The 22,622-nt window shown below is 46.9% G+C and overlaps 2 protein-coding genes across 3 annotated transcripts; one reads left to right on the top strand and one right to left on the bottom strand.

Moving 5' to 3' along the window:
* The first annotated feature begins 1,228 nt into the window (after positions 1-1,228).
* On the top strand, positions 1,229-8,968 carry LOC136457121 (hexokinase-3-like). Of its 2 annotated transcripts, none has more exons than XM_066457165.1 (10): positions 1,229-1,823; positions 5,174-5,318; positions 5,401-5,568; positions 5,892-5,966; positions 6,644-6,799; positions 6,900-6,998; positions 7,085-7,212; positions 7,611-7,692; positions 7,773-8,130; positions 8,455-8,968. In XM_066457165.1, the coding sequence occupies exons 1-10, from the start codon at positions 1,543-1,545 to the stop codon at positions 8,631-8,633; spliced, it is 1,671 nt and encodes a 556-aa protein (XP_066313262.1). In that variant the 5' UTR covers positions 1,229-1,542; the 3' UTR covers positions 8,634-8,968. The 2 variants fall into 2 exon arrangements, with proteins under 2 accessions (XP_066313262.1, XP_066313263.1); XM_066457166.1 differs by having other exon boundaries at positions 1,229-1,814; positions 8,455-8,965.
* Positions 8,969-9,988: 1,020 nt separating this feature from the next.
* On the bottom strand, positions 9,989-12,857 carry LOC136459878 (cytokinin dehydrogenase 4). The gene is made up of 5 exons (XM_066459730.1): positions 11,871-12,857; positions 11,649-11,776; positions 11,294-11,554; positions 10,952-11,214; positions 9,989-10,858 (listed from the first exon to the last, which is right to left on the bottom strand). The coding sequence occupies exons 1-5, from the start codon at positions 12,460-12,462 to the stop codon at positions 10,534-10,536; spliced, it is 1,569 nt and encodes a 522-aa protein (XP_066315827.1). The 5' UTR covers positions 12,463-12,857; the 3' UTR covers positions 9,989-10,533.
* Between the last annotated feature and the right edge of the window lie 9,765 nt (positions 12,858-22,622).

The following is a 22,622-nucleotide window of genomic DNA, read 5'->3' as shown; positions in this document are numbered from 1 at the left end:
GCGGCTGCACTGCACTTGACGCCCGCACCAACGCCGCCCGCAACGGCCGAAAGCCCCCGCCGTCCCCCCTCCTTTCTCGCGTAAAATATTGGCAAAGCGGCCGGAGCGCATGGAAGATCGGGATTACTCTACTGCTGCTAGTATTATTGAATAAATATTTAAATCTAGTTTTTTAATAAATTTATTTAAAGATAGAAATGTTACACATATTTTTTATAAATTAAATCAAAGTTATCAGCATAATAAATCGTGCGACTAACATTTACTACTAGTCCAGTCCTCCTCGCCTTTTTGGCCTTTTGGGTGCCTGGCCTCGTCTGCAATTTCCCGTCGCCAATGGCGCGCCCGCTTGGTAATTGACTGCGCCGCCGCCGCCGGCCCGCCCACCCGCCGATTTGGTTAAGTTGACCCGGCGACTTCTCCCTCTGTTGCCCAGGTCGCCATTGCTTGCTGACCCACACTCGCATCACTTTGCTTGCTGACCCACCGCCATCGCCAATTGACGTAGTAGTACGATTGCTTAGCAGTAGTATATATTTTGTCCAATCACATTTGGTGAGGAGGCCTGAGGAGAACACGTGAACGTTAAGCTAGTGAAAAAAGCACGTGAACTGGTGGGAGACGACGGGAGAGAACCAAAACAAAAGGAAGAGGCCGTGGCGTATTTATTTGGTTTGATTTGAATCCGTCCCAGCGGCATCCATCCATGTCCAAGTGAACACGGTGCTGCTGGTGGTGTTCACTTCACTGCTCCTTCGTGGAGCATATCCAAGATAATTTCGCATCGCTTGCGAGCTGAAATACACCATCAACTTTTAAAATTCGTGGCATTTGTTGCCAACGCCACGTACAGGAGCAAATCCGCAGGGACGAATGTTGTTTGGACGGGCGTCGAGCGTGACAAAATCCAAACGCAGAATTCAACCATATACTACTGTATGTATACAACGGCGGCACGCGTTTCCAGTGCATGTGGCGTTGTTTTAATTAAACAAAAAAAAGCAGAGGGACGGACGGACGGAAGTACTCCTACACGGCTACACTCGAGCAGGTCAAAGCCGGGGAGAAAAAGAGCATTTCACATACGGAAATGCAGAGGCAGAGACAGGTGGTGGCTGGCTGGCCTGGCCTGGAGCAGAATATGACGGAACGTGGAGGGTGAGATCGCAAGAAGCCCGGCAAAATAAAACGAGCAAGGCCAGCCCCCGGCCACGCTCTTGCCCCTCTATTTCTATTTCTCCCCCTCGCTCTCGTCTCGCTTCCCCTCCCCTTCTCTCTGTCTCTCCTTTCCCCACTGCTAGCCGCCCCTCCCCCCTCTCTCGGCGCCCCGCGCCGCTCTGTTCCATCCCGCCCGCGCCGGTCCCATTCGCCCGCCATTCCGACGCGCGCCGCGCGCCGCCGGCAGGGCGCCGCGTCCCGGGCCACGCGCGCGTGCGGGGATTCGCGCGCGGGCCACCCACCAGGAGAGGGAGCGAGCGAGCGACCGCGCGCGCGTGGGATGCCGTGATCGACGCCGCGCGCCTGGAGCCGGGGCCCGGGGGGATGGGGCTGGTCGGGCTCGGCGTGGCGGCGGGCTGCGCGGCCGCCACGTGCGCGATCGCCGCCGCGCTGGTGGCGCGCAGGGCGTCGGCGCGGGCGCGCTGGCGCCGGGCCGTCGCGCTGCTCAGGGAGTTCGAGGACGGCTGCGCCACGCCGACGCCGCGCCTGCGCCAGGTCGTCGACGCCATGGTCGTCGAGATGCACGCAGGGCTCGCCTCCGACGGCGGCAGCAAGCTCAAGATGCTGCTCACCTTCGTCGACGCGCTCCCCGCCGGGTACGTACGGTACATCTCCGCCTCCCTCACCCTCCTCACTACCCGCCTGTTTGTCTGTGGCAGGCCGTTGCCTTCCGCCATGCGCGGCCTTGCGATTCCCTTATTTGAAGCGCCCTTTTCTTTCGCTCCCCTTCTTATTTTTTTCCCTGATTTTTGATTAGAACGCACACAAAATAAAGCTGTCTTTTTTTTCTCGTAATTGACTGACATGCTGGTAGTTGGATCATACCGTTGCATCTCGCCGTCTTGCTCGGCTTCGATGTTTACTCCGCTGTGTCTGCGGACGCAAATGTGATTTCTTTTCCTTGGTTCCTCCTGCTGCTTCCTCTGCCTTCCTGGCTGGTGTGGAGCGACGCGCATTTCTCGCGTTCACTTGGGCGTCCGTGCGAAATGCGACGCGTACGGATTCGTTTTTTTTTCGCCGCTTAAGTTTTCTGATTGGTTTGTTTTGGTTTAAAGCGGCGGCGCGGTAGGACGCGCATTTCCAACCTATCTAGCGCCCAATGCGGCGTGCATTGAGCGTGCGTCGGACTAGTCGTGTCGATGCTAAGTTGAGGATCCTTGCGCACTCATCTCCCAGCTCTTGTCGGGCGAGGCGACGCTGTGCAATGCAATGGTGAACAAATTTGGGTCCCTGCTTTTCTGATGTGTTCGTCCTACAGTGCGCGAATTTGGGCCGTTACTTTTGCTCATATATTATGTTCCTATATAAAGTCGCCATCTTTATTCGATTCCGAATAATGCCGCGCACACCTCGGTAGATTTTCCTCGTGAAATTCCCGCAAACACGACGTCATAAAAGTTTGCCATCCACCTTTGTTGGAACGGGACAGAACGATGTTCTTCTCCGCCTGCCGGAGTTGTGGCCTCGCGTCTAGTCTAATCGGCCGCTCTCCGGTTGGTTTGAACAGTCCAGGTGCGTGATGCCGCCTGCACTGCAGTGCTACACCGTTGTGCCGGTGCAGCTCCGGGGCTCAGAACATTTAATCTCGGAAGATGGCAGGAATTTCTCATGTGGCCCTTGTGCCACCTGGGGCAAGCCCTGTTGGGTTGACGCTTGCATTCATGGAGGGGTTTGGTGTCCGGAAACCCCCATAAAGGGGGTGCGGAGCTCGGCATCTTGGGACATGAATCTGCCTATGTACAGTACGCTTTTATGCTCCCGGCATTGGGTTTCACAGGTGCCAGGTTGTATTCCACAATGGCATTGTGGCCTGGGGCGTTCTCTGTCAGACGGGAATCATTGCTCGGGGAGGCACCACTCGATGGGGATGCTCTACAGATGATGGCGAGCCGTAATGCAGAAGCGTTTGTGTTCCACTCGATGGGGATGCTCTACTGTTGCTTGTTCAAGGCTGGATGCTTGTGCTGTTCACAGTCCATCTGATACCAAGCTAAACAATCGGGATTTGAAGGCCAAATGAAACATGAAGCCGCGTGGTTTGGTTCTCACGCAGTCTGTTTTGTTTCTACTCTACTGATCTGCAGCAGCTGTCTAGTTCATTGTATTGTTTTGGGTAGCCTCCCTTGCAACAGCTTAGCATGACAGTAGACCAATCTGCGTGACAGATGGGATACACATTGATTTGGTTGGCCTTTTGTTCTTTTGCTTCTGTCACATGTTTGGATTTTAGTAACACTGTGTTTCTTGTTCGTAGCCAGTGCGTGTTCTTGTGAAAAATTGTCCGTTTTTGTGACGGGAATGGAACAGTTTCTTCTTGGTTTGCATAGCCTTGACGCCTTGTGCGTTATCAAGTGTGATTGAACTTTATGTTTGATTTATATTGATCGATTACTTGTTTGCTAAGGAATATTATACCCTGATGAGCAAATGCATGAAACCAAGCTGCACAAAGCCTCTCTTTTTTGAATTTTTTCCCAGATATTGCATCCATTCGTTTCTGTTTAAGCCCATCCAAGGCCATAGCTGTTAGTATTCAATTTCTTGGGTTTGGCAACCCCAATTTTATAATCGTAACTAATTCACATTAACATTTTGCATTTTATTCTGTAGTGTCTGGGTAGGAGATATAACCATTTTCTATATTTAGATATTTAATTGTGCAACATTGTAAGACAGCCTTTCCCATTATGCTTTTCATTAGCTTACCATATGAGCTGAGCGGTCCAACTTTACATTGGAATTCAATGACCCTTATACAATCTTAATGTGCATGTGTCATTTGTGTCTCTGTGAGAACTGTTAGGCAGTGCTTTAGCCATCCTTGATGCAATGGCTGCTGGCGTGTTGGATGAAAATAACTAAATTACGCAGGCATTGTGAAAAAGTGTGGGGTGGTATGTGCTGTTAGAGCATTCACAAGTGAGCAGTGGCGGAGCTAGAGAAAATTTAAGGGGGGTGCGCTTGCCTTGTGGGTGCGTAGACTTTTATTTTGAGGGTGCGAATGTAGTGAAAATTTAGCTATAATCACAGTTTTTCTATTTTTGCGTGGGTGCGGCTGCACCCACTAATGACAATATAGATCCGCCCATGCAAGTGAGGTGCGCTAGCCGTTAGAGTGCTCATGGAAGCCAATATTGCTCACACAAGGGAGGTGCATTCATGGAGTGGGCTTTGAGCTGGCTTGGTGGTGCCAGTCTGGCTAGCTGTTAGTGCACTAACAAATGAGACGCGCAAGCCGTTAGAGTACACACAAGAGAGACACGCCCATGGAGTTGGATTTGAGCTGGCATGGTGGTGTCGTCTCGCTAGCCATTACAGCACTCACAAATGAGATGTGCTAGCCATTACAGCACACAAGAGAGACACGTCCATGGAGTTGGATTTGAGTTGGCATGGTGGTGTCGTCTGGCTAGCCGTTGGAGCAATCACAAATGAGATGCGCTAGCCGTTAGAGCACACACAAGCGAGATGCGTCCATGGAGTTGGTTTTGAGCTGGCATTGTGTTGATGTGTGGTTTGTCGTGTTTTGGTACGCACCGTCGGCCAGGTAGTGGCAACTGCTCACGTCCGTTGCTTGTCGTTTCATGCATGAATGGCTACTGTCGCCTTGCACGATTTGCTTGTATTATATGGTGGAAGCATGGATTTTCTACTTCACTAGTGTGAATTATTTTTTTGTGGGTAAGTTGGTTAATTGTTGCAAGGAAAAACGTTCTATGCTATTTCAACAAAACTGATTGGAAGAAATGTAGCGTTTCTTTGAGGAGAGGAAACCCGTGTAGTCATAGAGTTAAAGAGGGAATCGCACCATTCTCCCAGAAGAACTAGTCGTCCTTTCTAACCCATATAATGCTGTCATGGATTAAATGTTCTATGGTTATGTCAGAACGATTTATGTTGCTTTACTTTTCTCATTAGTATGACCACACTAAGTTATATTGTGTACCTTTAACAGAAATGAACAAGGCACATATTATTCCATCGATCTTGGAGGAGCAAACTTTAGAGTGTTGAGGGTTGAAGTTGCTGCTGGGTCTGTGGTCACCAGCCGGAAGGTTGAAGAAACCATCCCTGAGGAATTGACCAAGGGTACAATTGAGGTGCTTGTTATTTCATGTAGTTTCCATTTTCTAATATAAATATGCTTTTAGTATGGGTCTCTGATTTCTTGTTTAAGTGCAGGAGCTATTCAACTTTGTTGCCATGACCCTAAAGGAATTTGTAGAAACAGAAGATGGGAAAGATGAACAAAGGGCGCTTGGTTTCACATTTTCTTTCCCAGTTAGACAAACTTCAGTGTCTTCAGGGTCATTAATTAGGTGGACTAAAGGGTTTTTGATTGAAGATGCGGTAAGGGACACTTATCACTAGACTAGATCAAAAGTTCAGAACATGCCATTTAATTTGTTAATCACAAATTATTTTGCTGATAAATGATTGGCACTTTGCTAGCGTTGTTTTTGTAACATAAACTATATTTATTGAGAATGCAACTTGCGATGCACATGAAAATTGATACTGACATGTAACTTTGCAAATTTTTTTCCTACCAAGAAGTCAATGTGTACATAATAGGAAACACACAATACCTTGTTTTGGTGTATATTGCTTTTTGCGATAAGTTTATGCTTCTAATTTTTATACGCTTTCTGATATGAACTATTGGATTTCAGGTTGGGAAAGATGTGGCTCAATGTTTAAACGAAGCTCTTGCTAGGAGTGGACTAAATGTGCGAGTTACTGCACTGGTAGGTTGTTGCCTACTATTGGCACTGTGAAATGGTGCTTGTTATCTTCTCATTCCATTTGGCAAGCCTCTTTTACACATTGGTTAATATGGAACTTATTTAGTGTTCTGTGCACTATAACATCGGTGCCCTTGTCTAAAACTTAAATTAGCGCCAATCAATGCACGAGAAGCATGATCGTTGCTCCAATTGCCATGCCTAGTTAATTTTGAGAAGGCAACACAGTGATCATCTCCTAGCTGGGCAGGTTCTATGTTTCATTAGAGTTAATTGATAGCTGTGTCATTGCTTGTAAAATCTGTTATTTGTGCACTTTTAAACCTTTTCCTGATGCCAGCCTTTCCTATGGTATCAAAGTTCCTTCAGATTGTGTAGTTTTGGTCTCACAAATTTGCTTCACCAAGCAATTTCTATGGGCTAGCAAGATAATATTCTCAACTAGTATATTCTCAACTAGTCCAGTAGCTAGGGCAGCTCGGCCTTCTCGTGATGGCTCCTCGCCACCACGGTTGTTCCGCTATGTAATGTTTCCTCCAAAACTTCCTCTTAATGAAAAACGGGCAATAAGCCCGATTGAGAAAAAAAAACTAGTATATTCTTTATGCTTATTGCTTTTTAGTCATCGTGTAGCATTAACACCTTTTAATACTTTACCTTACTTCAATTTTTCTACTTAGGTGAATGACACCGTGGGGACATTAGCTCTAGGACATTATTATGATGAGGATACAGTGGCTGCTGTGATCATCGGTGCTGGCACCAATGCTTGCTATATTGAACGCACTGATGCAATTATTAAATGTCAGGGTCTTCTTACAAACTCCGGTGGCATGGTATATTCTCTTGCTGCTTTGTTCTGTTACTCAAATTGTCAATATCATTGATTTTTCCTGTGGACCAAGGATGTAATTATTGAAATGTTCAATTCATCAGGTAGTAAACATGGAATGGGGCAATTTCTGGTCATCGCATTTGCCAAGAACTCCTTATGACATCTCCCTTGATGACGAGACACAAAATCGCAATGATCAGGTGACCAGAAATTTATCTCTTAAAATATGTTATGGAATAGTTGTACCTTTTGTTAGTATTACTGAACAAATTTGACATTGATGCAGGGGTTTAAGAAAATGGTCTCTGGGATTTATCTAGGGGAAATTGCAAGGCTGGTGCTGCATCGCATGGCTCTGGAATCAGATATTTTTGGCGATGCTGCTGATGATCTATCTACCCCCTTCACATTGAGGTACCTTAAGCTTGCTATATGCTTTGTTCCTTCCGAATTTTGTGTTGTGGTAAAGGGGAAGTAGAATCTTTCAAAGGGAACCTAATTATTTGGTTACTCTCAGTATAACTCTGATCTGCTATTTTCTACCAATACAGTAGATCGATGCAGTACTATATGTTGTGTTCTGCATCTTTAGATTCATGCTTCCCTATGTTAAGTACCTCGTCCTCATTTTTTTATGAGTACATGGAAATCTTCCTGCTCAGCTATGCATATTAGTATTACTGTACAATGTCTCATGTTGATGCGTCATTGAGCTTGTAAAAGGCAAAATCATGTGGCTTATTACCTGAAACTAAAGCTTGTGGGAAAAGCTATTGCTAATTCTCTAGTATATGCTTTTGTTTCTGTTCCAGCACACCACTTCTGGCTGCAATTCGCAAGGACGATTCACCTGATCTGAGCGAAGTCAGAAGGATACTGCAAGAACATCTGAAGGTCAGCTTTCCTGATCTCCATGAAGTCAAACATGTGTGTTCCTTCAACCTGTACTGAAGGTTTTGACGATTTTGCTGCAGATACCGGACACTCCTCTGAAAACTCGAAGGCTAGTCGTCAAAGTCTGCGACATCGTCACCCGAAGAGCTGCCCGCCTAGCCGCCGCTGGTATTGTCGGGATACTGAAAAAGCTTGGCCGGGATGGGAGCGGCGTGGCTTCAAGCGGGAGAACGCGAGGGCAGCTGAGGCGGACGGTGGTTGCGATAGAGGGTGGCCTGTATGAGGGCTACCCTGTGTTCAGGGAGTACCTAGATGAAGCCCTGGTGGAGATCTTGGGGGAGGAGGTGGCACAGACGGTGGCGCTAAGGGTGACAGAGGATGGGTCTGGGGCTGGTGCTGCCCTCCTCGCCGCCGTACATTCGTCGAATAGACAGCAAGGTTCCATATAGCCCCTCTGCAAATGTAAAAAGGGACATTATTTGATATCTAAATTCATATATATAAAATCTGGTCTTGTGCAGAGAAATACCTGTTCTCCAATCTCAGCTCTTATGATTTTTCTGCCTTGCTCTTGTGGATGTAGGCGTTGCTGTGTACTAGGTTTACCTTTTTTTCAGTCTTGAAGGAAATTATAATTCTTTGTAAATCTGAGTTGCTGATGAACTGATCTTGCAGGCCAAATGTCATGACAACTTGACAAGCTAAGATAGGGCACGTTACATGACCACAGTAATGATTGTTTTTTTTCCCTGTTGGATGCAGGCATCTCATTGATCCTTGAAGTTGAAGGATCATCTAGCGAGAGATCAAAGATCAATCAATCAGATCAGATTAGACATTTCTGGTTGGTGACCACAATAATGCTGACATTTCTCTTCTGCTGCTTGTTATCTCATTGGCCTGGCATCACAGAAAGAGAATACCAACTCGTATTGAGCTGAGATGACAGAGGACTGGATCCTTGAGTAGTTAATAAGAAGCCCAATAAGAGAAATGGCCCATATTATCACGGCAGTACGTGCCTGGGCCACGGGCTCCAAAGGGCAAAAGCCGGAGCCCAATAGCCGTGGAACCCGTCGCGTGCACCATTCGAAAAGGCGCGACGTCTTCTTCCAGAAGGCTCCGAGGCTCCCAGCCACACGTCGGCTCCAGGTTCACATGAACAGTGTCTTTCAGCCATAATAGTATTTTTCTCTCCCAACAATTCAGCCGGAACAGTATTTTGGCTTATTCAACCAGCCTGCCGAACAAGCCTTGTTGTAGTTTCCATTAACACTTCTACATGTTTTTTTTGTGTATTAATTTGTTAGCGTTCTTATTTCAAGGACCTAGCAACAACTCTCTCTGTTTGGAACATGCAGTTTACTTCATAGTATGTTTACCTTAGATTTCATTTGTAGCTGAACTGTCGGTATATCTTACATAATATTGATTTATGTCTTCTTAAGATCTGACAAGAGGAATCGACTATTTTTCACCTCTGATAATCTGGACAATTCACCTGCTTCTAGTATCATGCTTCCATTTTCTCTATTCCAAAATAACATGTTTATGTTTATGCACCATATGCATGACTTGTTTTGTATTCCACTCTGTAGCTAGTTTACACTGTTGTCGAATTATGGTTCACCTCAGTGTATGGCCTCAAATCGTTCTTAGTATTTTAACTTCTATAGCCTGACTACTAAACATCAATTACCTTCTAGATACTCCACAAGCATTTTCCTAACCAAAACAAATGATCACAACCCTATTTTGGCGCTAGGATGATTTCCACCTAGCCTTTTACAGACATGAATTCATTTGGATAATATAGGTTTTGAGTCAACCTGTTGGTGGAATGATCTCACAATCGCAAAGAACTGCATGCCTGCATTTGAACCAAGCAAAATCTTTGAATATTGTGCTGTTACTGGATTTGAATACTTGCCTGTATTGAGATCTTCTGTTAGTGCTATCATGAGCAGAAGGCGTATCGCACATGCAGTTCTAGACACCATACAGAAACAAAGGTTGTATTCGCTTTATTTTTAGTCTAAATTCTATATCCTGGCTTTGTTTGTTTTCTTCTGATAATAATTAGGAAATGACAGCACATTTGCTTGATACAAAAACTGAGATGTCAGTTATCGAGTTACCATGTAAACTTATAATTCTGCTTGATTGGATTTGAGAAATCTATCATTTCACATTTTTATCCAGTTTCAATAATGGTGCTCTTGATTTCTTATTTGTTATTCAAATTCACACTACAGGTTGCAACATTTAATGCACAAGTCGAGAGAATTCCAAAATGTTTTCTGTTTCTGAACACCATGATTGATAAACGACTTCACTGTTTTTGCACAAGCATATAATATCCTGACTCATGGAAATTAATGCAACCTGCTAAATTTACGCAGGCACTCCTGAGATGAGATGCTAGTTACAAGTGAAATAACAGGCAGTGTTATTTGCTAATCAAGGCTCTACCCTCATGCAACTTTTTGCACTTTTTTTTAACGGAAAATGCATACAGCCCAACATGAGTTCCTCGGGATACTGGTTAGTGATCAGTTGATCAGCACAGCTCATCTCAACGCTGTAACAACAGACGGGTCCCTTGGACCGCTACAATCCTCCAGTGATTGCCTCCAAAGTTGCACTCACCACGTCAGAGTTCAGCTGACGTTGCTCCACTTTGAAGTACTGCTTTGAGATATCTTCGGCCGCTAAAAAAGTCGCTATGCTGTGTTCTTCAGGCTAGCTACCTTCCGTAGATATTGTCTTTACAGGGGATACTTTTACCTACACTTTTGTACAAACGTATGCTCTACAGAAGCATTAAAATAGCAGGAACTATCACAAAGACAACGGCAGTGAGGCCTTTGGGAATATTCTCTGTCCTGGTGCTAGGATGGCTTGGGGATCATATCTGTGTTTCCTCCGTTCAAATGTCTCCCACCTTGCTCCAAAGTGGGCTTTCCACTGCTGCTGTGTGGTGTAGGGTGCCAGATACTGTTTCATCCCAATATCAGCCTCTTCACAGAACTCTACTATTTGGTTGTTCAGGTTCATTGCATGTGCAATGCTGCCGTGACCTGAGAGAGACGGTGCTGAAGAAAGGAGCCCCACTAGGTAGAAAATTTCCTCATCTGGTATGACTACTGACGTTCTGTTGTCCCACCTGCATCAAAATGAATAGACCAATTGAGCTACCTTAACCGCAACTAGATTTAACTTATTTATGACAGTAAATTTTGCAAGTGAAGCAAGTTACTTTGATTTGTTCACTGGATAAAGCAGTATGGGACCATTGTTGCTCTCTTTCAGGATCTTGCCAAAGACTTCCTCAGCAAATCTGCTGATTGAGCTCCTCGGTATTAGAAGATTCAACCAAGGGTGTGGAACTTCCCAGAGGCCTTGTGCCCTCAGCTTCAACTCAGAGGTGTGCACCCTGTCCAAGAACTCCAGGTACGTGACATCCGTGTGGAATAGAGTAGACTGTATGAATCTAAGTCGAGATAGCAGCACAGTAACTTCCTGTAAACGTAAATTTACAGTTATTATCATTGGAGTCTAATGTCGACGTCTTGTTGCAAACTGAAATACACAGGCTCACCTGTTCCATGATATCAGCGTCGTCACTATTGAAGTTCTTGGTTAGCTCGAGGCAGTATAGTACTCTTCCATCAGACTGAAAATGGCTTGCTTGGACTGGGTCTTGTGGCTTGAAGGACGCCCTCCAGTTGTTGAGGATGCCTGTCCTGTTTATGATGACAAAACCTTCAATGTAGTCAAAGGAGTTCTCTGCCATGATCAACATCTCCTGGTCCTCGGTGAAGCTTTCAAAATCCGAGTAAAGAACTCTTATCCACCTCACCTGTCATTGTATATATCCATTTAGTAAATGACTGCATGTTGTACTGAGATAAATGAGCGATTCATTTTACTGAATCGCTTGTCTGATGACTTACCATCTTTGGAGCAGGCTCAAGTGCAATCCTTGCTCTGGTGATGATCCCAAACTGACCAAGACCTCCAAGAGCACCATAGAAGAGATCAGAGTTATCCTCGGGTGAGCAGGTAACGACATCTCCTCTTCCTGCATTTGGTTGTTACGATTACGATCAGCAACTGTTTTTATCTTTCGTAATGTGCACCTAGCTAGTTCAATGCTTTGTGAGTTCGTTTGAGACCTGTCACAATCTCCAGTTGATTGACATTGCTGACCTGCGGTCCGTGGCGGAACGCCTGCCCGCTGACCCCCGCATTAGACAACGTGCCACCGACCGTGAGATGGAGATAGTCCGTCCACGACTTGGGTGCCAGGCCGTGCTTGAGCGTCTCACGCAGCACGTTGATCCAGAGCTCTCCGCCAGGAGCATCGACAAACGGTGACACACCACCGTGGACCTGGAGCCTAGCACCCTGGAGCGACTCCATCCTGACCACGATCCCCTGGGCCGCCTGGGACTGACCCATGAGGGAGTGCCCATGCCCGCGTGCCGCGACGGTGAGTGGCGATCCCTCGCCCACGGAGAAGACGTGCCTCACGGTGGTGGCGATATCGGAGACCGAGCCGGGGTGGAGCACGGCGGCTGGCAGGAAGCTGCACTGGTTGCCGAAGTCCCGCGCCATGGCGGAGACGTCATGGAAGCTGAAATGGCCGTCGAGGCGCAGTGCGCCAAGGGACGAGAGCACGTCCTCGTCGGGGACGTGCATGGTCAGCCTGGCGAGCGCCAGCAGGACCAGCAGCTTGAAGCAGTGCACCAGTGATGGCGGCTTCATGGTGGCCGGCCGGCTAGCTCCTCAATTTATAATTCGACAAACCAACAAAAAGGATGGGAGTTCGGCAGGTTGGCGCTGGGCAGTTGGGAAGCTTGGAATCAGAAGGCAGAGAGAGAGAAGAGGGTGGTTCCTGGTGCCTGGTGGCGGGCGCGTTTCTTGAGGTGCAACGAGGTAAGAGGAGGAAGACGGAGGGGGGAGGGGGTTGAAGAAGGCGGTGGCTGTCCATGCAGGGAAGGGAGGGGACCTCTCTATATAGGAGCTTGCCTTGCAAGGAGTGTGGTGGTGTGGTGCGGCGGTCAGCTAGTCAGGGTGTGGTGCGGCGGTCAGCTAGTCAGTCCTGGGCGCTAGCTGTTTGGTAAAAACCGTATGGCGACTGTCTGCCTGCCTGCCTGCCGGCTTGCTTGCTTGCCGGTTGCAAATTCAAGCGCAGACATGTGCTAGTGGTGCATTGCGGAAGTTTCTTTTTAGAGCATGCTGTTCTCGCTTTGTAGCTCCTATCTTAAGCAACGGGGGAACATGGGTTGGCTAGTTAACAGGCTAACCCATCTCATATACGAGTAGAAAAGAAAAGAAAGGGGCCGGATCGGATCCTCTGTTCCAGTATCAGTGGGCTCAGCCTATGCTATTGCTATGCCTATCACCGGCTCTCTCCCAGACAGTCACATGGCTTGCATGCGTCTGTCCCTGGCCAAGCCCACAGAGGACATCTCTATGTTTTGGTCGCTGGTCATATGCTGTTGGGTTGGAGCTAATACTAATCTGCCTCTGTTTCTGTGAAGGAGACTTCCTTGCCTCACTGCCCTGCCCTCTTCTTCTTCTTCTTCTTAATAAAACATCACATGCATAAACAAAGATGGGTTCGATCTTTTGGTTAGCCTAATCGTATGGACATGGATTACTTGGGATATTTTTTTCTTTGCTCTCTCATAGTAACACGCGCGCGCGCGCACACACAGAGACACACTTGATTGATAATTGAAGATGACCAGGAGCTTTCAGATGATAAACACTTGCCCAATTTTTTTCCCCATTCCATGGTGACCCGGCCCGCCGGCCGTCGTTGTTGAGCTTGAGCTTGTCCGTCTGGGAATTGATTGACGGGTTGGAGAGCAGCTAGCAGACACCAGGGGTCCTCACAAGTTAGTTTCTGGAAATCTAATAGCATCCGGGTGATGGCAACATGGGCACACACATGCACAACCACTTCTGTGGTAAGACTTGGACCGTCGCATTTGCTGCCGCCTCTCCCCTTCCTCTGCTTATGTTTGTATGTGGAAGACGAGGAGGCGGGCTACGTATATACATGCGTACGCGGCACAGCAAGCCCGTGTCTATTCTGTGTGGACGCCTCCGAGTCCAGAGATCGACGATGCTGACACCGATCGAGGAAGGGAAGGCGTAGCGTACTGGAGGCGAACGCACGCAGCGGCGGATCAGAGCAAGTCGAGCAGCAGCAGATTGCTACGTATTGCTAGCTGGTCAAGTCAGAACACTTGTGACTTGTAGAAACCGACACGATGGACACCGGCAGACGGTAACGCATCGGGATGCGACCAAGTGGTCTGGTCCGGTCCGGCACGGCGGATCACTAGGCTGGAGCACGAAGCAAGCAAAGGGGACGGACGGAGAGGATCCCATGCGTCCTCGTCGGGGTGGAGGGGAGGCCACTTTGACCGTCCATCCTGTGCGCCCGCATGCATGATGCCTCTGCATTTGCCTGGTAGGCAGACTCCACAACGGAGATTCTTCTCCTCTCTCCCTCTTCCTCTTCCTCTTCCGTGCCAAACTAACAACCTAAAGTGCCTTGTATTAACACTAAACACTTGTATAATATTATTAAAAATTTAGAGCGCTCCTGTTTTAAAAATCTAGACGGCCCTTATACATGCTGGAACCGCGTGTTTGGGAAACAAAACCACTTGAGCAGCTTTTGCAATGTATGTGTAGAAGTTGTTTTTTCGAAGGATATTCAAACATGTTAGGAACTATTCTGGTAACGGTTAAATTTATTCTTGTAATAAGTCTAAAAAGTTAAAGGGAAAATTGCAGAGAGAGAGAACATATATACCTGCAAGGTAGGAGATTTTCAAATACCCATCCCAAGAAACTTTGTTATTGCTATTAGACCGTATGTAAAAAGGAAAAGTAGTGGGTATATATATTAAACACACATGTTTAGTGCTCGCCACGGGCTACCTTCCAGAACGCGGCCTGGCCTTCAAGCTGGGGCCAACCACTACACCAACAATGGATGGATGGCGCCACCATTGATTCATTGTGTTGGCAAATGACAACCTTTAAGCGTTTGACCTTGACGGCGCCCGTCCGTTGCAATGCACCGTTGTGTCAATGCGGTCCACACAATTCATCGTCAACAGTCACACATATGTATGCTAGCTGGAAAGCCAAATGCATACTGTCAGCCTGTTCGCTTGTTGGTTTCAGCCAGTGCTTATCAGCCAGCCAACAGTGTTTTCCTCTCATAACAAACCAGCACCAGCCGAGTTTATCAGTCCAGAAACCAACTAGCAAACAGGGTGTGTGTTTTGAGCCTACGTGGAATTAATAGAAAGATATATACATGGATTTGGCTACTGTTCCTTTTATTATTATTTTTCTCATCCTTCCTTTTGTCTTGGTATTACTTTAGTTGATGGCCAATTTCTGATCAGCTTAAGGAAAGACGATAATAATATGGTGCTTGCGAAGATGATGCAGTGGTAGCACAAGGGCCCTCCATTTGCCGCGCCCAACACGGTAGTTATGGAAGAGCCAACCGATTGAGATGGTACCAATGATAGACGGCATTGTGCACAGGTGTCGTTGTACTGACTGCCCAAGCTGATGTGTGAGCAAGACAAACACTGCCAGCGTTGTGAGAGATGCTCATGCATGCATGGCATGGCATGGGAGACCGGACCTGGGGAAGCAGGGAGGCGGCCGGAGAGCGATCGCCGGTGCGGCCCGGCCTTGAGATCGCGCGGAAGTGGACTCCCCACGTGGCCTTCCTGACATTTTCGCCGGTGGCTTTCGGCCCGCGGGACCCAGTGCACAAAACTCACAGCCTGTGGGGGCATGGCCCACCCTGCTGTTTGGTTCTAGGATCTTGTGTGCTTTTATCATCTTCTCTCGGTCTTATCTGCACGAGGATGGCAGTTGGCGGGTAAACAAACTCAGTTGATATTCAGTCAGTTCGCTTGGTCGTAAATAATCATAAATTTTCAGTTAAAACATTATTTTTTTACAATTATATATGATCGTTTGAGTCCTAGCCAAGCTGATAGTGGTAACGTAGCACACGTTCACTCTTGCCCTTGGAATCCAAGTCATGAGTTTGGTAGATCGTTAGCTGTACTAGTGTAGTGAACCAAATCTAGCAAAAAAAACTCACCAAAGGATTTGTCGTCACAGGATTCTACAATAGCGTTGTCAAACTAGTAGGTGTACGTCATCCAATTGCTGATGTGTTTTGGGAAAAAAATGTTGACATGTTTCAAAACTATGTTGCTATGATTTTGGAAACTTTTGAACGAGATTAAAACTCCGTGCTATTTTTGCAGGTATTGTTTAACCGAGCTCGGGAAACCATTCCCAAGTTTTTAGAAATGCTAAGAGGGTGGATTTTCATCAGATACAACCTCGATCATCAGAAGATAGCAATTCTGCAGTGACATGGCTTTCACCTTCACCACAGTTGGGCTTTAGGAAAAAAAAAACAAAATATATGATTACAACCAGTGGCGGATGCACGATGCGGGATAAGGGGAGCTAAAACAATGGAGATGTTGATTTGCATGAAGATTTAATGGTGAAATCAAGCTTTTGCTACAGTGATTAGGCTTGAAATCAAGCCATTAGGGGGGCTGGAGCCCCCCCAGCCCCCCCTTTGGATCCGCCGCTGATTACAACTAGTGAACTTGACTTGTATAGATATTTACAGATAGTATGCTGACCTATGTTGGCATTTTTTTTTCCAGATGCGTGCTGTGTCTGGTCTGGAAAATAGTCGTGCATCACAAGCTCGTCCAAAGCACCATGTACGTGCTTTCTTTCTTTGTCATCTCAATTGTGTGCCAACGTGAACATATGTACATCAGTCGCTACCCATGGGGGCGGCAACCTCCTTTATTTTCCAACTCCTTTTGACCGGTTTTCATTGGATCAATAGTGCCAGATGCATGCGTAGGAGATGGAGTGTGATGGCAGAGAGCGACTGAATTGAACGTTCACTGAACCAACATATGAGAATAATCCATGGATCTAGCTAGTGCGTTGGTCTATATGACCAAACTATGAAAACAGTGACAGGTATGAAAACTATATTGTCTTTTGTATGTGGATGCATTCCCATGTGGAATAGATGTAGCATATATGCATGCTCAAATAATAGTACAGTAAGGACTGTGTTATATATATCTTATATAAGGCTTGTTTACAACAAAGGAATATAAAACAGAGGAATTGAAAAAAACAAAGGAAAGTGATATAGGCATCCTAGCAAAACAGAGGAAAGAAAAAACATAGGAATACGATGTGATAGAGTGTTTGGAACGCAGAAAATCGAAACACAGGAAAAGGCAGATGAGGAGCAATACTTAGCACAAACAAAGAATCAAACTACAAAGTAGTACTAGTCATCTGGCTCTTTTCTGATGGTAATGCACCCCATCCGTGTGTTTAATGGTGTGCTCACCTCGGACTTCGCAAAGGAAGCAGAAACCAGAGATCGGACTAGAGTTTTGTTTTCCTGTGAAATCGTGAAGGAGGCACGGTGTTCCGGAGGAAAGGAAAGATTGTTTTCCTTTGTTCCAAACGCGCTCGTTTCCCTTTCTACAAAAATCCTTTGATCCAAACAGCTCCACAAGGGGATTTTTTTTAATTTTAACCATTTTTTAAATATAATTTTAAATCTAACACTGTCGTTTTTTTAAAACTAACACTTTTGGCCGCACCTATTGCCCTGGCGCGGCCAAATGCCTGTGCCGCGCCATGCATGGTGCAGCGACACAGGGCTGACGTGGCGTGGGCTGGCCTGGGGCGCCGATGATGTGGCGGGTCTTGCCGCGCCACCAACCCTGGCGCGGCAGTGCCGCGCCCTGTTGCGTGGCGCGGCTGGACCAAACATACTGCACGAGCAGCCACACCACCTGGCCGCTGCGCCTGCCGCCAGCCCGGGCTACCTGGATGGTAGAATCGAAATGTGTCGCGCCCGTATTTTGTTGAGTTTTTTTTCACGGCCGAATAGAGAATTTGATAAGCCAATGATTAGTTTTTCGTCTTTCATAATACGGTTATGCACCATTTTAACTAATCAATTACAAAAAATTGCCACCGGTGTCCAGATACGCCGGGACTGTCGGTTCCCGAACGCAGGGTACTTAATCTCGCTGGCAGTGCTGCCGCGACTCAAAGAAACAAATAAGAAGCAAGTTGACAAGCTGCCACATAACATATTCATTGTTTTCACATAAGTTTGACATAACATAACCAAATAACCCCGCAAGTTTCGGATTTCAATATTCGTTTGACCTAACAAACTAAGACCCAGGAGTGTATGGATCCCTCGGACGCCTCTGTCTCTTCGGATTTGTTGGCAACACATTAGGAGTGTAGCCAACATCGGCATGGTTGCGTCGACGGTGCGTACGGCTCGTACCCTGTAGGTATATGATACGCACGATTACTTATAATTCGTTATGATTGTTAGTTTATGGAGCTTACGTATTGAAACAAACTATCTTTGTTAGTACCTGTGAGGCTCCTTGGGTGCCAAACGGGACACCACCTAGCTGAGACATGCTGATCTCGTCCTGCGGCCATTCGTCCCACTGGCCGTGCTGTCCGCGGAAGCCCGGGGGTTCGTCATCGTCGTCATCGTCCTCCTCCTCGTCCTCGGTTGCAGGGTCCTTCCCAGCGCTATGATGTGGTGGTGTACGCACCGCGTAAGTGGCACCCTGCGTCATCGGCTGAGAAGAGCCGGCTGGTGTCCTCAAAGAGGCTGAAGACGTGCCACCCGATCGCGCGGGGAGTGGCGGTTCCTCATAAGAAGTGTCCATGCAGCTCAACTTCTAAACTAACTTCCTGTAGCTCTTCTTCACCTTTTGCATAAATAGACGTTAAAGTTAGTTCATTACCCAAATGCATATACACTAAAGAAATATTTTTGAAACGGACAAGTTTATGTTTACCTCCATAAAAGCCACGAGAATGCCTAGCCCCTGCCCTCTAGACTCGTGAAGCCGGAACGCTGCTTCGTTGGATAGCCTTGACAATTGTGTCGCCTGGGTAAAGAAACGCGGTTGGACAGTTTTAGTACACATACTTAATACCAAAAGGATAACAAATTGTACCATTCAAGTATCTTACCACGTATCTTTGAAGCGGGGCTCTCTGTAGCTGTGTGTCCTCCCTAGTGGTAATGTCGTACACATCTTCGATGACATCTTCCTCCAAATCCTCGTCAATCGCCACGTCAGTGTACGGGGGCTTGATATGTGTCCTCGTAGACTTGTGAAGCCACCGCAGGTACTCGTCGAAGGTGTGCTAGTCGTGTGGATGACCCGCAAGGACCGCATGTGGTACCCTGGTCTGCCACAAATGGATGTACGAGCTGTGTGTCACGCGCCAATCCTTGGTCTTGTACCTCTTCCTGCGGTCAAATCTGCAACAAAATGATATTAGTTGTACCAAACACACCTCTGAATTGTAGCATTGTTATTAATCGATAACGCACCCGTGCAATACTTGATTGGTGGAGTAAAGCGGTGGTGGGCAGCCTGTCATTCTTCCAAACTGTTTGTAGACCCGGATGGGCAAGTGAATCTCGACCACATGGAAGAAAATAAGAGAGACATCGCAGCGATACTCGTGTGACTCGTCCCTAGTGACATGACTTAGATAGTCCTAGAGCTCCGGAGAATTCCAAGGACACCAAAACATCTAAAATTTCGTAATTGTGTTAGGTTGTGATATAGTGTACATCGAAGAAGACACTGCTACAATAGTATAGAGAGTGTAACCTGGTGCTGTGTCAGGACGTCGAGACCATCCGTATACTCCCTGTACTTGCGCCACACATTCCCTCTAACTAACTGTGCTTCCATCCAGATATATAGAGCTGTAGGGAGTGTATCATGCCCGTTCCATTACTGCATTGAACATGATAATGAATTAGCAACAAATAATCTCATCATATCTAATTGCCTGGAAGAATATAATGAACCAAAGTACTTACCGGTAAACCATTATTAAGGGGCCTCTCAACAGGCAATCGTTCCCAACACCAAACCTGGAGTAGGTAGGAGCAACCCCCAAGGTTCGCATGTTCTAAGGTGCGACGGCAGGTAACACATAGCTGTCGATACATCCATGCCAGGACTGCGCTGCCCCAGCTGTACCCCGCTATGTTCTCCCACGGTTGGTGAAGTATGTCAAGGAAGATCTAGCTGATGGTGTTGCCTGAGGTATTTGGGAAGAGGAAAGCACCACAAAAGTGCCAGAGCCACACTCGAGCGAACCTATCGATCTGTGCCTCCTCAGCTTGTGGGTCCAAGTACTCAAAGCGCTCTGTGATCTAGGACGACGAAACACCGGAACTTTTCCTGTAATTGATCAAAGAAAATGAGACCCGATGCCAGCTATAAAGCAATGCAAGTATTAAATAGGCTTGAATTACTCACTTATTTTTCTTGGAAGCATCGTCGTCTGGTGGAAAAAAAACCAGTAAACTGAGCCACCAGCCTCTTCCAGTGATCGTTGTTAACTATCCCTATCACTGGAAGTCCCCCCAACCAAAGGCCTAAAATAGCCTTCACGTCCTGCAACGTCAAGGTCATCTCACCACAAGGTAGGTGGAACGTGTGGGTCTCAGGCCTCCACCTGTTATAAGAATAGAACGACTGTTAGTTGCCTCCAATTTGTTACAAGAAAGTTTACATACAAAGAATACACTCGCACCTGTCTACAACTGTAGTAAGTAGTGCTGGGTCAAGGGGCGGAAGACCGTGGTTGATAACACGGACAAGCTCGAGGAAGCCGGCACGCCATATGTACGGCGTATAACGCTCGTCCCACTGATGCGCCCTGGTGTGAGTGCGGGGCCTCAAAGGAGGCAAGGACACCTCTGCGTCGTTGTCACTCAAGACGTGTGCTCAGTGCTGGTCGTCGTACTCCACCTCCAGAATGTGGTACAACGGGTGCTGCGTGGGAGGGGCCATCCTGTTACAAATTGATAAATAAAGCGTTAGAGTATTCAAATTAACAAAATTCAAGTTAACATTAGTAAGTTCACAAACAAATCACAAACAAATTCACTAACCTAACTAGCCTAAATCTCTAAACCCAAAATCCTAACTATACTAGATAATAAATACATAATCAATCCATATAAAACTTTGGTTCTAAAATTACAAGTAATCTCTCCGTCTCAAAATAAATACACATCTTGCTTCTCGAGTAGTCAAATATGTTTAAGTTTGATCAAAACTAAAAAAACGGTATCAATATTTCTATCTCCTAATAAGTTTATTACGAAAGTATACTCCATGCTTAATGTAATAGTACCTATTATGTATCATAAATATTAGTACGCTATTATATAAATTTGGTCAAAGACATTAATAGTCAATGAAAATAGCCTCGATGCCCCTACATGCTCCTAAAAATGTTAGCACTAGCAGACCATCATCAACTCTTTTGCTTCTGCGCCAGCCGCTCGAGGATTGCGAGGGCACGTGGGGGTACCGTAGGGATACAAAAAATACTAACTATACTAGATAATAATAAAAAAATATGAAATCGAGAGTGAGGTACCTTAGGGGCGGGCGGCCTTGACGCGCCGGCGTTCGTGGCGCGGACGGCTAGGGCGCGACGCGGGTGGGGCGAGGCGAGGCCGGGCCGTGCGGGAGCGGGCGGGGCGAGGCGAGGCCGGGCGGGCGCAGGCGCGGGCGGCCGCAGGCAGGGCGCTGGCGGCGGCGGCGGCGTTCGGGCGGGGCGGACAGGGGTGCGTGCGCGCTCGCACGCGGTATATATCTGGTTCTGCCGCGTCACGGATCAGGGCGCGGCACTGCCGCGCTAGGGTCGGTGGCGCGGCAAGACCCGCCACGTCATCGGCCCCCAAGCCGGCCCATGCCACGTCAGCCCTGTGCCGCGCCACCATGCATGGCGCGGCACAGGCATTTGGCCGCGCCAGGGCAAAAGCGCGGCTAAAAGTGTTAGTTTTAAAAAACCCGACAGTGTTAGATTTAAAATTATATTCAAAAAAGGGTTAAAATTAAAAAAAAAATCCACAAGGGCGGGTATGACTGTGTGTACTATATGTAATCTAAGGATTAGAGACCATGCAGCGCAGTGCCACCACTATAACTTCTTGCGTGCAATTGCAACGCAGTGCAGTGCATGCTGTAGTCAAAAGCTAGATGCCATGAGAACCAACCCTAAAAGGTGGTCTAACCATCTAAGACAGCAACAACTAGCGCTGCACTTGACATGATTTTTTACTACTTTAGCCAGCAGCCAAACCACCAGATAATTGTCCGGTGTTTAGGTAGACAGCAGTTAACACCCACTGTTGTTCACTTTGTTCTGTCATCATATTGCCGGCATCTTTGAACATTGTATTGCTAACTTTTTACGTCAACTGCAAAGTAAACAACTGAGATAAAAGACAATATAGCAAATAAAATCAATATTGGAACTATCGATCAAATCAACTAAAAATGTCGCCATTGTCCACAAGACATACTTATGCGGTAACCAGACAAATAATGAAACAAGGATATGTACTTATGCACCAGCTTATCAGAAAAAAAGAGAGAAGGGCTTTAAAGTGATAAACGCTTACTTGGTACTTACAATAAAAATCCAGTGCTTCTCCTGAATCACGTACGTTCGCTCGTAAATAAGTGATACATTGTGGGAGAGTATTTTGTGTGTTTTTTTTTCTTCCTTCAGTCGGTAAATAGTATTTGAAAATGGACCCTTTAGTGTTTGAAAATAGATAATGATACATCCCGTACGTCCGGATAGATAAACGCTTCGTCCAAATACCGTCCTGTCTCATCCCCGCCGCGCCCGTGTCATCACGTCGTGCCCACGTCACCGCACCGCACACTGTCTCCGCCGCGCCCTCATCTCCCGCATCACCCCTTCCCCCGCTGCGC

The sequence above is a fragment of the Miscanthus floridulus genome, chromosome 6 (genome assembly GCF_019320115.1).
Source record: "Miscanthus floridulus cultivar M001 chromosome 6, ASM1932011v1, whole genome shotgun sequence".
Lineage (NCBI taxonomy): Eukaryota > Viridiplantae > Streptophyta > Magnoliopsida > Poales > Poaceae > Miscanthus > Miscanthus floridulus.
The sequence above is the reverse complement of the archived record's forward strand: the minus strand, read 5'-3'. Positions and strand labels throughout refer to the sequence as shown.